General features: G+C 34.9%; 1 protein-coding gene across 1 annotated transcript; it reads left to right on the forward strand.

The window, feature by feature from the left end:
* The first annotated feature begins 9,350 nt into the window (after positions 1-9,350).
* LOC110756036 (protein NRT1/ PTR FAMILY 7.2-like) lies at positions 9,351-15,266 on the forward strand. Its single transcript, XM_021957406.2, has 5 exons — positions 9,351-9,538; positions 10,653-10,779; positions 11,509-11,726; positions 13,217-13,779; positions 14,039-15,266. Exons 1-5 carry the CDS (start codon positions 9,500-9,502, stop codon positions 14,916-14,918), a joined length of 1,827 nt encoding a protein of 608 aa, XP_021813098.1. The 5' UTR covers positions 9,351-9,499; the 3' UTR covers positions 14,919-15,266.
* The last annotated feature ends 225 nt before the right edge of the window (positions 15,267-15,491 follow it).

Below are 15,491 nucleotides of genomic sequence, written 5' to 3' on the forward strand. Positions count from 1 at the left end.
AGAATTGATCTAACAGTCCAGATTTTTCCAGATTGATTTTAACGGGTCAAAAAAATATCGGACAGTCCAAATTAAAATCCAATCGTTAAAAAATTATCTAAATCATATCCAATCCTAAAACTCATCATAGTCATTCATTGGGATATTTGTAAAAATGTCACCTGAACTTATACCTTAGTTTCAATTTATCACCTGAAAAAAAAGAAAAAAAAAGAGAAATGTCACCTGAATTTCTCAAAATCTATAATTTATCATCTAACTTTAACATAATCTAATTTTTCATCCATGATTAAGGGCATTTTAGTCTTTTCATTTTTAAGGGTGGTTTAAAAATGGAAAAATCATTATACAAAACTGTATATTTTTTAAAATAAACCATTAAAAATCAAGATTCTTTCCTACCAAACATTAAAAAATTGAAAATTGCATTTTTTTTCCATCCCCCGGTCGTCTCTCTCTATTCTCCTTTCCTCCCCAACTACACCTCCCCTCTCCTTTGTTTTTTTTCTCCCCCAAGACCTGAGCACCCCATCCCCACCTGCAACCCACCCCCCACCCTCTCCCTCTATTTTACAGGGGCAGGAAAAAAACCGCAATAAAATAACAAAAACACAATAAAAATTAAACTAATGTAACAATGGTAAGATTGGTGAAGGAGTAGTAGAGTACCAGTGGATTCAAATACACTTCTGAATCGTGAAAAATAATTTGAAGGAAGTAAAAAACAGAGACTTGGGTTGCAGATGAAGCCCAGAAGCATTTCATTTTGTTTTTTGTTCCTTTTAACAGAGACGATAGAAATGGCTCAAATGAGAAATGCGGAACTACCTGAGTGTGGTTTATGTTGGTGGGTTGTAGGTGGGGATGGGGTTCTCAAGTCTTGGGGGAGAAAAAAAACAGAGGAGAGGGGAGGTGTGGTTGGGGAGGAAGGAAGAATAGAGAGAGACGACAAGGGGATGGGAAAAAAAATGCAAATTTCAATTTTTTAATGTTTGGTAGTAAAGAATCTTGATTTTTAATGATTTATTTTAATATATATACAATTTTTCCATTTTTAAACCACCTTTAAAAATGAAAAGACTAAAATACCCTTAATCATGGATGAAAAATTGGATGATGTTAAAGTTAGATGACAAATTATAGATTTTGAAAAATTCATGTGACATTTCTCTTAATTTTTTTTTTTTTCATGTGACAAATTGAAACTAAGGTATAAGTTCAGGTGACATTTCTACAAATATCCCTCATTCATTTGTAAATAATCAACCAAAATCAAACTTTTCCGTTCTCACTTTGTTAATTGCGTTCAACCATAAAAAAAACACAAAAAAGCAAAGAATGTAATGCCCATATTGGCCCGTTTAGTGGCTCGGCACAAGCCCGGTATGGTGCTAATGGGCTAGGGCAGCTAGCTCAAACTGGACTTTATGAAAATCCTTGTTCTTTTTTTAAGGCTTATTTACTGTTTCACTCTTTGGAACAGACACTCGGTCTCATTTTACCACCTCAAACTAAAAATTTCTCATTTCACCTCATCAATCTCTAAAAATTGCTGAAATTTTCTCACTTTACCACTTCCGCCCATTTCCATCCACAAAACCGTTAAATGTGATGACGTGACATGAACTTTCTAGTAATTTTAGTTCCTTATCTTCTCTATTCTCTCTCTCCTCTTTCCTCCCAGACCCAACCTCCATTGCACCCCACCCCCACCCCCACCCCCACCCCCACCCCTCCTCTCTCTCCTCTCTTCTCTCCCCTCCCCTCGCCAGACCAAATCCCCATCCCAAACCTAACCCTCCATAGAATTACTCAACACACCTAAACCACTACCACTCAAAATTTAAAAAAAAAATTCTCCTCGACAGCTACTCCCCATATTCTCTCTTGGCAAAGATAATGAGAGAGAGAGAGAGAGAGAGAGAGAGAGAGAGGCACGGAGAAGAGATAAGAGATAAGAGGGGAAGGGGTGGGGTGCAATGGGGGTTGGGTGGGGGAGGGGAGAGAGGCAGAGAGGAGATAAGATAGATAGCTAAAACTACTAGAATGCCTATGTCATCAAGGACGGACCTACCCTTTAGCTAACCTGGGCTATAGCCTAGGTAACTTTGTCTTTTTTCAGCCTAAACTAATATACTCAGCCCAGCCAATAGACAACCACGCACTGCACTCTTTTATTGGTTGTGGGCCACTTGGGTGCTCCACTGTTATGAGTCTATGGTCATTTGTTTTGTTTTGTTTTTGGACTTTTTCTTCTTCTTTTTTTTTTTTTTTTTTTCTTTTGCAATTTTGCACTAGAAATATTAAGATATAAGTCAGGGTCAGTTACTCAACCCTAAACCTTCTCCTTTTTTATTTATTTTTGGTACAAAAAGGGCCAAAGGCTAAGCCCCCATTTTTTGGTTGAAAATACCCCTATTTTCTTTTTTGATAGAAAATAACATATTCTTCACTTCACACACTCCTACTCGTAGAAAACAAAAAAGAGACATGTACTAGATGAATTTTATGGGGTAAAACTCATTATGTCCTCTTGATTAGGATATATTTTTTTTGTGATCAATGAAATTCACTCGAGTTGAGTTTTCTAGGTTTGTGCATAATGTAAATTTAGCTCACCCCAATTTGAAATCCTGGGTCTGTCCCTGTATGTCATGTCAGCACCTTTAACGGTTTTGTAGACGGAAATGGACAGAAGTGGTAAAGTGAGAAAATTGAAGCAACTTTTAGAGATTATGGGGGTTAAGTGAGAAAATTTCAATTTAATAAGGTAAAGTGAGACCAAGAACGTCCGTTTTAGAGAGTGTAACAGTAAATAAGTGTGAAACCCCATATTTTTAAATATGTATATTAATTGAGTTTTTATCAAAAATAGCCAAAATTTACCCCCTACTTTCATAAATGTCAGTTTTGTAAAAAACTTTCAAAAATAACCAAAAACCCACTTAAATAGACTCAAATGCCCCCAAAATTAAAACCTACTTAAAAGTTAAAACTACTACCATTTGATTATATATATATTTTTTGGACAAATTCGGGAAACATTAGGAAAAGGAAATCGCACTTGTGGATCCCGCTTCCATCTTCTAACCATCCATTCCATTACTCACGTCCTAAACCCTCTCCATGTAGAGCACTGATCACATACAACACACACTTTTATATTCAAGTCCAAGTAGCTAATTCCTCAAGACCATCTTGGTTGTGCAAAGTTTCTGAGAGAACACTATATAAGTTTTTTTTTTTGAATAAATAAAAATTCTTCCATCATGAACATTAAAGAAGCATGATGGATTCCAGTAAAAACAAGAAAAAGAACCATGTTGTCCAGTAAAGGGATGAACAGATACGGATCTGATACTACAATATTTAAGAAGACACTATGCAGTATCATATCATGTATATATGTATGACTCACTTCATAAACAAGTCCAAATGATTATAAGCATATAACGAGATAGTTAAGGATCAAAACCTCTATATATATATGTTGTGGACTGTTAAGATCCCATGAGCATGACTATGCTTGGGCCCGCATATGTTTATTAAAAAAAATGGTAGACCGAACAAAGAAGCAATTCAGACCAAAAAAAAAAAAAACAAAGAAGCAATGGAAACCAAAAAAATAACGGCACTTACCGTACAGGGAGTTCGATTAGTGCTGCAAATGTGCCAACTAAATTCTAAATTTTTATCTCGTAGGGTTTTGCATTTTAGATTTATGTGGTTTTAGCTTTGAGGGCATTTGAGTCTATTTAAGTGGATTTTTGGCTATTTTTGAAAGTTTTTTACAAAACTGACATTTATGAAAGTGGAGGGTAAATTTTGGCTATTTTTGATAAAAACTCATTAATATTTCATGAAAATTAAATAATTATAATTATTAGTTTTCATCACTATATATATATATATATATATTAGTTGTATGGCAAGCCAAATGATCAATATAGCTATAGCCTATCAAATCTTATTATATGGCTTTAACTATATCAATTCATTTCAACCTTATTTAATATTCATTATATACACACACTTTACAAAAGCATTTAGAAAGGTTTTTTGTTGATGCTTACTAAGCTTTCTCTTATAGATTGACGTGTTGCATTATGGAGTCCTCAAAAACCAATTAAAGCATGAGGTGGTGTATATTGGCATGAGGTGTAAGAACAATAGGTATTCTTATATATATAAACCTAATTGGAAAGTGCTCACTAAGCACTCTACAAAGCCTATACATAAGGCTATTTGGGGTGGTAGTTTACCTTCAAGCCACCCAAGTAGTCTAGCAACCTATAGGCTAGGTATGTGGCACAATATTAAGCTTCATCTATATATCTTTGCCGACTCTAGCTTACTATCAAATCATATCCAATCGTTAAAATAATAATTTAAAATTATCTAAATCATATCCAATCCTAAAACCCATCATAGTCATTCATTTGTAAATAATCAACCAAAATCAAACTTTTCCGTTCTCACTTTGTTAATTGCGTTCAATCATCCAAAAAATAAAAAAAAGCAAAGAATGTAATGCCCATATTGGCCCGTTTAGTGGCTCGACACAAGCCCGGTATGGTGCTAATGGGCTAGGGCAGCTGGCTCAAACTGGACTTTATGAAAATCCTTGTCCTTTTTTTAAGGCTTATTTAATGTTTCACCCTTTGGAACAGACACTCGGTCTCAATTTACCACCTCAAACTAAAATTTTCTCATTTCACCGCATGAATCTCTAAAAATTGCTAAAATTTTCTCACTTTACCACTTCCGCTTATTTCCATCCACAAAACAGTTAAATGTGATGACGTGACATGGACTTTCTAGTAATTTTAGTTCCTTATCTTCTCTATTCTCTCTCTCCCTTTGTCCCTCTACCTCTCTCTCCTCTCTCCTCCCAGACCCAACCTCCTTTGCACCTCACCCCTACCCCTCCCCCTCCTCTCTCTCCTCTCCTCTCTCCCCTCCCCTCGCTAGACCAAATCCCCATCCTAAACCTCACCCTCCATAGAATTACTCAACACACCTAAACCACTACTACTCAAAATTTATAAAAAAATCTCCTCGACAGCTACTCCCCATATTCTCTCTTGGCAAAGATAATGAGAGAGAGAGAGAGAGAGAGAGAGAGAGAGAGAGAGAGAGAGAGAAGAGATGTGAGATAAGAGGGGAAGGGGTGGGGTGCGATGGGGGTTGGGTGGGGGAGGGGAGAGAGGCAGAGAGGAGATAAGATAGATAGCTAAAACTACTAAAATGCCCATGTCACGTCAGCACCCTTAACGGTTTTGTGGACAGAAATGGACGGAAGTGGTAAAGTGAGAAAATTGAAGCAAAACTTTTAGAGATTCTAGGGGTTAAGTGAGAAAATTTCAGTTTAATAGGGTAAAGTGAGATCAAACGTCCGTTTTAGAGAGTGAAACAATAAATAAGCCTTTTTTTAATATAGCAAAATAATCAACCATTTAATTAATCACTTAATCACTATTGCAAATTCATCATGAATATTAGCCAAGGAGGACCATCGTGCAACCAAAATTACAAATTTGTTGAAATTACAAGCACAAGAATTAAAGTGGAGGAGTCTAAAGTAAAGACTACTCTACACTAAGAAACAAAAAAAAAAATGTAATTCCACCAAAATTGATAGGGCCTCACAAACCCTAGACACAACAAATTTTCAATGCTGAATCATAATTTCGGCATAGTCAATAAATCCCAAGATTATCAAATCTTGAGAGTGATTATCACTTGAATTCATATATTAAAGTCAAAAAATGGTTATCCAAGACAAGACAACTAATGAAAAGGCCATCAAACAAGTTTGAAAATCTGCAACCAAATCGATTAAATTCAACTTGCTGACACAACAACCGGGACCCAACACCAAAAAGCAAAAACAATAACAATAACAAAAAAAATTATAAAAAAATTATAAAATTTTTTTAAAAAAGAAATATCTAGAAAGAAGGTGTATATTTGCTCGTGCTTATTCATAAGCTGCTTAATCTTTATCACGTTAAAAAGTGATAAGCAACAAGCAACATGTTTCAATAGGAAAGAGCCGTGCCTGAATTTCATAGCAGCAGCTGCTTTTCACATGCACTTATTATAAAAGCGAATCTGGACTTCAAGTCTAACCCTATACACAGCTAGGGTTTAGCTTTGAAAATTATGCATGAAAATGACTGGTTGAATGCGAACAAAGAAAAAAAATATAGAAAAATTGTAGCTTTAAGCATGACATTGACTTTAAGTTGTCTCCTTGGACATAAGCCACCCACCACCATGGATCCACTTGAGCACTCATAATATTTAAAACATGTCTTTTGATCTGATAAAAATATCGCAACTTGCCAGATCTGGTATAGTTTAGTTCAAAGTTTGTCGAATTCGTGTGGAGTTATGCACTGGCTGAAGTGGGAAAAAGTTGTTGCCAACATTGAGTTCCACATTAGAATACATGGAATGTGTCATGATCCGCTCTATTAAAATATAAACTCTCTATTTAAATACAAGGTTTTAAGATGACATATACGTATGTAACTTCGCCATCTACTCGGTGTTAAAAGCCCTACAAGATTATCGTGTATCAAGGGGATTTGAACTTATCATTTCAATTATAAAAAAAGAAATATTATTAGATTAAGAGCGAGTTGGTGTACGAGACGAAGATGAAAAAAATTAAAATACTTCAACATGTTAAGAAAGAACCGGTTCATTAATTAACGTCTTGAGCACTCAAAATTTCATGGAAACAAGGTTTAAGGGAAACCAGGAAAAACAAGAAAAACTTGCCAATGTTTCTTATTTTAATTTTATTAATTATGATGTTTTGAAAAATCAAAGAAATTGATAAGGTTTACAGGTGTACCCAAAAACCAATTCAAACAACTATTGGTTGCAAACTTAAATACAGAAATACTTTGAAATTGCTTGACGTATAAGTTATACCTTATAAATCATGTAAAACAAGTTTATTAATGCCTCAAATCATGCGCATTTTAACTGATTTCTTGTTTTAATGATACTTCTTTTCTCAGTGTTATAGAAGAAGTTTCAAATTTGAATCCCACGACCCGAATCAAAATCCTGTAAGTACACATGAAATTAACGTGCCAGCACCTTGACTAATAATCTATTGATGCATGCATCCTCAAGAATTAATGAAGATTAATCCGAGTGTTTAAAAACCAGATTTCTTTTTGAGTGTTTTTTTCCCCCTCTTTATGTAGAACTTTCTGGTGTGGCCCTCAAACCAGAATGTCCATGTACTCTGAACTAAGAGCGTCCACTACAAATTTAAGCTTGACTGGACCGGCTGCTTCTAGCTCTTAGCACCAAAGGAACTCCTGGTCATATTTGGCAATTTTTAGCATAGAAATTTATTTGTCCATTGCACCCAATAATTCTATTCTAATAAATAAATAATATAATAATTTAAAACAGAACATAATTGGAGAAAAAATGTATTTGTTCAGGCCAAATCGACTGGCTGCAAAATGAAGTCCACAAGACCAAAAAACTCCTCATTATTCACTCCAATTATTTTCTCTCTTCTTTTTTTTTTTTTTTAAATCCAAGACGATGACATTTTTAATTAATTTTGTCCTATTTTTCCCTTATTCAACCCCATTTTCATTCTCATTCGTTGATATTAGGGTAGGTCGTCCATACTTTTCAGCTTTTAATCATAGAAAATTTAGGATAAGTCCAAAATTAAGAACATAAGTTGGATTTAATTGTCGCATTTATTGTCATTGATATAATTCCATTAAATTTTCTGCCAAATAGGATTACATTCCTTTTTTGTATTTTCTAATGTAGAAATTTTTTTTTTATAAAAAAAACTAACTGTTTACTTCAATTAATGTCTCACAAATATCTTACCATACTTCTATCACTACCATCTCCATGGCCAAAACCTTTAAAAAAAACTTTGCTATTACCTAGAATAAAAATATTGACCGTGCAGATAATATCAGTTCTTAAATTTACAGATATATTGACCCGTATTTTGACTACCAATCGTGACTACCAATTTGTCCAGGGTTAGTACATAGCTAGGTTAATTAGAGTTTATTTTGGTTAGATTTAATTTAATTAGGGATTTAAAACACTTACTAGCGTTGGGGGATGTCATCCTTACTTGTTCTTCCTCTTCTTTATTTTGGATCAATATTAATGAAAATTAAGTATGGGTTCCTCTATTAAAGGCCGATATCATGAAAACCCTGTGCTATAGCCTACGTGGGGTATTTTTTTAAGCCCAAAATATCTAATACAGCCCCACCCGAGCCTACTCCTAACACCCCTTCAAGTAAGGTAGTTTATCCCATTTTGAAATTCTGGAACCGTCTATATATATATATATAATTTATTTGAGGGACACCCTTGTAGGAAGCACTCTGTATTGTATTTCATTAATCCAAATCGTCTATTTTGTAGATACTCATTCAAAGATCATCTCTACAAAAAATCACTTGAATCCGATATCATTTGACCACTCAATTGAATTATTGAAATTTTAGTACTTTCTTAAAGCACCGTGTTCATTGATTTTGTAGGACACAATTGGATATCGAAACGGTTTCCAATTTGTCTAATTTTTTGCAAGGATAATATATGAATGTAGACTTAAAAAAGAGATGGTTTTAATCGTTGAAAAAATATTTGTAGGGGATCCTAAAGGGTGTCTCTCAAATAAAATTATTCGAGGGATCCCCTAATAAAAGGGGACTGATATATATATATATATATATATATATATAATAGGGTTAATTTGGAAGATATTTTCATAATTGGCTACTCTCCATTTTCCTTTAAGTCGGGCCATACATATGTTTTACGGTCAAATTAAGTCCTCAAAAAGTAGCCAAAAAGAAGTGGACAATCACGCATATATCATGTTTGTTGGAACATCAAACTCGCAAAAAGAAACCACATACAAAAAAACAAAATGGAACACCCAAAAATTTGGTGAAAAACAGTCGTGCAGAAAATTAACAACTCATAAAAACAGTAGAGCCATGTTTCAAAGACGTCGATATCAAAGACAGCCTCACGTGAAAATGACGTGTTGTGTTGTGTTGTGCTGTGAGGAGGAGGATGACTGTATCCAACAATGTCACGCTTCTTTTTACCCTAAAGCCTGAGCCCGTCCCGTTCTAATTAGTCCAGTCAATCCAATCCATCTACATGTTTCCTTCCTGTACATTTCCTTCTCACTTACTCAGTCGACCAATTTTCCCGTGAACAGCTGGAGCTCTTTGTCTTAGTTTCCACGTACCTTTCCACATGTAATCCTAGCCGTTCATGTAATCTTGCCACCTCTATATATATCCCCCCCACTCCTATTTCCTCCCCACCTTCGAACAAACACTTCATCTTTTTGTTCCTCCAATAATATTTGATTCTTTCTCTCTCTCTCTCTCTCTCTCTCTCTCTCTCTCTCTCTCTCTCTCTCTCTCTCTCTCTCTCTCTCTCTCTTCAAGGTTTAGCCAAATACATGGCAATGGCCTGCTTGAATGTTTGCAAAGGCGACCAGGTTAGTGAATGTATACCATATTGTATATATTAAAGATATATATATATATGCTACCTTTCCATATCTCTGTGTGGTGCATGCAGCAGTTGTGTGTGTGAAAACACGTGTATATGAAGATCAAAGATCTTAATTTACATATGTGATGTTATGCATACGCAAAAAAGAAAATCTTAATTATATATAATAGTTCTGTAAGATAGCTGTAATGTAAAACGAAAGTGCACTGATAACAAAGATATATATCACTGAAAAAACCATTTTTATGTGAAGCCCAGCACTACAAGCCCTAATTAGCCTATAAGGAATAGAATTCCGTGGAGCTAAACCAATATGGACAAGGAAATTACAAAACGAAATGGAGAAGGAATCCTACTTACTCCCTACAATAAGAGATCTTGTCATCCTCTGTATATGCAGCCCTCACTCCTACTTCCTCCCTACCTTCGAACAAACACTTCATCATCTTGTTCCTCTCTCTCTCTCTCTCTCTCTCTATATATATATATATATATGATGATGATTTCTGACGAGTGATGTTACATGTATCACATTTACTGATTATTTTAGAAATTGATGACTAACATGCATATTAATTGAGGCATAAAAATCGTATATACGGCAACTCGTTGAAGTTTTGCATGCCTCTATGATCAGTGGGTAGTGAATGATATTCTAGGAGTGAGACGGCAGATGGTTCCAAAAAAAGAATAAGGATCTTAATTATATATAATAGTTCTGTAAGATTCACTTGGTAAGAGATGGAGTACTAGTGTAAAACGAAAGTGCACTCATGACTAAGATATCACTGAATTCAAATTGTATTTGAAAGCCTAAAATGACACGGTGCATTATTCATGAGTGCTAAGATACAGATATTACCTTTTCCTTCTTCATCTCCATTAATTTGTTTTTTTCTCGTTCTTGGTATATTAATTACCTTTTCTACGTGATAATTTAACAATATAACATGTCAAATTGTAACACCATCGAAATTTGGTCATTAGGGGTTTTTAGCAGAGTGCGTATCAAAATCATTGATTTGAACATAAATAAATATTGCATTTAGATGGATAATTTATAGTGCTAATTTATTGTCACAAATTCAAATTTTCAGGAATATGTTGAGGAAAAGAACCAAAAGATCAAAGAAGTTTGTACCTTAGATGGAACCACTGATTGGTACGGTCGTCCTGCAGTCCGAGGGAGAACTGGAACATGGGTTGCTGCAACTCTCATATTAGGTATTTAACCCTATCCTTAATTATACTAATTATCAACACGATTAGTTTAACTATCTATTTTGCTTTATCTCGTTCTGAGTTAGTTGTTTGGATGAAAGACGATCATGTTTGGTTGTCTTCCATTTTAAACGATGATGTAATATTTTCTAAATTAATACAATTTACGAGGTTCCTATAAAAGAAAATTGAATTTTATGTATTTGTGAAGAAATTTTATTATCTGATTAGTTGGACAACCAAAATCATGTGATACTTTTGAGGTGTTTTCTCTTTTCCTTTCTAATGATGTGATACTTATGATTTATAATAGATGACTTTAGCTAAAATCAAATCAACAATAGCTGGTTTTTTTGACTTCTAAGCACAACTAGTTTGCCCAAGTGGTCCAAGGAGAAGGGTGGGGGGATGGATAAATTTATGCGTTACGATCACATCGCCACGTGTTCTCCTATCAACGGAGTACGATGTCACATATCGTTCTTCTTCTATATGTGCCCAGCCTATTATTATGTGACCATGGCCTGTTCTCCATTGTTAATCAATAAGTGCTTATAATCATCAATTTTTTTTTTAAAGCACACAAATTGATTTATATCTAATCACTCACTAATTATGATCAACCACCCTAAACAATTGGTTAATTATTGCGTATCAGAATCAGCTTCTTTTTTTTATTTTTTATTTATTTATATAAATTTCATAATCTGATCATGATGATCTGATCATCAGTGAATCAAGGGCTGGCAACGCTGGCATTCTTTGGAGTAGGAGTGAACTTGGTGTTGATGCTGACGAGGGTGCTGGGCCAAGACAACGCAGAGGCTGCAAATAATGTCAGCAAATGGACTGGAACTGTTTACCTCTTCTCTCTTCTTGGCGCTTTCCTCAGTGACTCCTACTGGGGGAGGTACAAGACTTGTGCTATCTTTCAACTTATTTTTGTCATTGTAAGTTATTTGCTATACTTGCCATTCAAAAATACTATTCATCATATTTTTCTGATTTTTATTAAAAATTAAAGTGCTTCATTAAAAAAAAAAAACATTGGAAGCTGCTTTATAGAAGGGCTTATTTGGGAGTGCCAGAATCACTTACGGGAAGAAACATCTCCCACGTGCTTCTTCATATAATTACTTTAAGTGATTTTAAGCAATTATGGGTAAAATCACCTCCAATGTGTTTCTCCATAAATTTACTTAAAACCACTTAACATGATTACATGGAGAAGTGATTCTTCATAGAAGTGATTATTGGCCTATCCAGAATCACACTCCTCGAAGCTTTTATGATCCAAAAGTACTTTTAAGTTTTTCTGCCAAATACTATATAGTGCTTTTAGCCTTTTAAGATGCCGTGCCCAACAAGCCCTCAATCTCAAATATTTGTATGGAATATATTTATTCTCTGTGAATAATAGGGATCACATGGTTTATTGAAAAATAATAATAATAAAGATTGGTGTGACTACCTCTTCTCTCTTCTTGGCGCTTTCCTCAGTGACTCCTACTGAGGGAGGTACAAGACTTGTGTCTTTCATTACGTACATCATATGATCATATTTTTATGTTTTATAGCCAGTTATTTCTCGAAGCTTTTATGATCCAGAAGTACTTTTAAGTTTTTCTGCCAAATACTATATTAGTGCTTTTAGCCTTTTAAGATGCCGTGTCCAACAAGCCCTCAATCTCAAATATTTGTATGGAATATTTTTATTTTCTGTGAATAATAGGGATCACATGGTTTATTGAAAAATAATAATAATAATAATAAAGATTGGTGTGACTACCTCTTCTCTCTTCTTGGCACTTTCCTTAGTGACTCCTACTGGGGGAGGTACAAGACTTGTGCCGTCTTTCATTATATGTTACATCATATGATCATATTTTTCTGTTTTATGGCCAATTTGGAATTTGCTTTTGTAGGAACCACTTCTGCTTATAAATGCTTTTATTGAAAGTGCTTCTATTTGAAGAACGTCAAAATTTTTATTAAAAATCAAAGTGCTTTTTTCAAAAAACACTTTAAAAGAATTATTCTAAAACTAAGCACCACATTTTAAACAAGATTAACTACATCTTTTTATCTCTCCTCTATTATATTATATATAACATATATAATTTATAATAAACAACTTATAATTGAAGTTATAGTTCCCTCTAAAACAAATTAGACATGACTAAATTATAAATATTTAGCTCTAAACATGTAATTATTGAATACTTGGGTGTTTTATATACTTGTATTTTCTACTTCGCCCCCCCTAACTTTACAATTCTAGCTCCGCCCTGCCCTTATGATAAAATAAAAAAATTCAACTCTATAGATTGTCTTCCCTTTCCTCTTCTTTAGGTACATTGTGTTAAACATTATCTATATTTTTTTGTAAGTATATACTCATGTAAATTTGTTTGTTTGTTTGTACTTTTTTTTTCCACAGGGTTTGTCGTTGTTATCACTATCGACCTACATATTCTTACTCAAGCCTAAAGGCTGCGGTGATAAAAATTCTCCATGTGGAGACCACTCAGCCTTTGTAATCGGATTGTTCTACATCTCTATATACCTTATTGCCCTAGGAAATGGAGGCTACCAACCTAACATAGCTACATTTGGGGCGGACCAGTTTGATGACCAAGGGGACCCCAAAGAAGGGCAGTCAAAGATAGCCTTCTTTAGCTACTTCTACTTGGCTTTAAATCTTGGCTCTCTCTTTTCAAACACAATCTTGGGCTACTTCGAGGATAAAGGAATGTGGACTCTAGGGTTTTGGGCATCCACTGGCTCTGCTGCCACGGCATTGGTCCTGTTTCTTTGTGGTACTCCAAGGTACAGGCATTTCAAGCCTCAGGGCAACCCTCTCTCTAGGTTTTGCCGGGTGATGGTTGCTGCAACAAGAAAATGGAAGGTTGAGATGACGCCAAGTGGGGAGGATTTGTATGTGGAAGATGGGAAGGAATGCTCTCCAAATGATAGGAACATAGTTCACACCCATGGATTCAAGTAAGTTCATATGCTTTTTAAGATTTTTTTTTATTTTTAGGAACAAATTATATTTTTAATAGATATCATCAATAGTCAAACGAATGTGTGCAGGACTGCTTTTGTATGAAACACTTTTATGCTATATTGTTTTTATTAAAACCACGCCAAAAAAAAAAAAATCACTAATATACCAAAAGAACTCCAAATATAGGTCTCTTAATTCAGTAGTTTTAATAAATGCTAAACACAATCCATATGTTTTGATTATTTTCACCAGATTCTTGGATAGAGCAGCAGTCATCACATCGAAGGAGATGAACGACATGGACAACAAGGGAGCTCACAATCCATGGCGCCTCTGCACAGTGACACAAGTAGAAGAAGTGAAATGCATACTGAGACTCCTCCCAATTTGGTTGTGCACAATACTTTACTCTGTAGTTTTCACTCAAATGGCATCACTCTTTGTAGAACAAGGTGCTGCAATGAAGACCACCGTTTCAGGGTTCCACATTCCCCCAGCCAGCATGTCAAGCTTCGACATTCTCAGCGTAGCGGCTTTTATCTTCATCTACAGGCGGTTTCTCGATCCGCTTTTTGGCAGGCTTAGAAAGAAAGGACTCACTGAGCTTCAAAGGATGGGGATTGGTCTTGTCATTGCAATCATGGCAATGGTTTCAGCTGGAGTTGTGGAGCTTTTCAGGTTAAAATATGCAGTCAAAGAATGCAACAATTGTGAAAGTCCAAGCTCATTGAGCATATTTTGGCAAGTTCCTCAGTATGTGCTTGTAGGAGCATCAGAAGTGTTCATGTATGTTGGTCAATTGGAGTTCTTCAATGGACAAGCACCTGACGGGCTGAAGAGCTTTGGGAGTGCACTTTGCATGACTTCAATATCACTTGGGAACTATGTGAGTAGCTTGCTTGTTACAATTGTGATGAAAGTTTCTACCAGAGATGAAATGCCAGGATGGATCCCTGGAAACCTAAACAAGGGTCATTTGGATAGATTCTACTTTCTCTTGGCAGCTTTGACAACGGCTGATCTTTTGGTGTATATATTATGCGCCAAGTGGTACAAGTATATCAAGTTTGAAGGAAAGGGTGGAAATAACAATGGCGTGCACGATATTGGGCAACCTGATCCTGGAGTCTGATAAATTGATTTGGTTTCATCAATTTTTGACTGAGTTCGGTGGAATTGATGCTACGTCGGGTAATAAATAGACGGTCTGAAAAGAGGTAAAAATTATTCTATGTGCCGGTTATATCTTTTTGACAAAATGCATAGTGGTCTTAGTATGGAGTAGGTCTCATGTATGTTGTGAGAGAGATCATATATAGGGACATGGGTCTAGTAGAGTTGCAATGATACTAGAGAAATGCCTTTTTCATTTCTCCATGTTGAGCACAAGGTGTTGTAAACAATAATATGTAAAATATAATGTAACCTTTCATATATATATATACCCTACTATGTGTAATATAATGTCTTTCCTTAATTACTTGAAAGGGGTTTGAACAAAAGTTGGTCTTCCTTAATTACTATGTGTAATATATATATACCCTACTATGTGGTGGACTTGGTCTTCCTTATTTATTTTTCTATTTAAACAAAAGTTGGTGCTATTCCCACCCTCATTCTTATTTTCCAATTAACCACTTCTTTTATAAAAATTGAATTAGAATTTTGTTATGTTATAAAATTACCTAAATAGATATTTCTCTGT

The sequence above is a fragment of the Prunus avium genome, chromosome 2 (assembly GCF_965620075.1).
Source record: "Prunus avium chromosome 2, drPruAviu1.hap1.1, whole genome shotgun sequence".
Lineage (NCBI taxonomy): Eukaryota > Viridiplantae > Streptophyta > Magnoliopsida > Rosales > Rosaceae > Prunus > Prunus avium.

Excerpts from the sequence above, each read along its gene's own strand:
- LOC110756036 (XM_021957406.2), top strand. The coding sequence starts at position 9,500 with ATGGCAATGGCCTGCTTGAATGTTTGCAAAGGCGACCAG. Across the intron at positions 9,539-10,652 it reads ATGTTTGCAAAGGCGACCAG|GAATATGTTGAGGAAAAGAA; the intron begins GTTAGTGAATGT and ends TCAAATTTTCAG. Across the intron at positions 10,780-11,508 it reads TGCTGCAACTCTCATATTAG|TGAATCAAGGGCTGGCAACG; the intron begins GTATTTAACCCT and ends TCTGATCATCAG.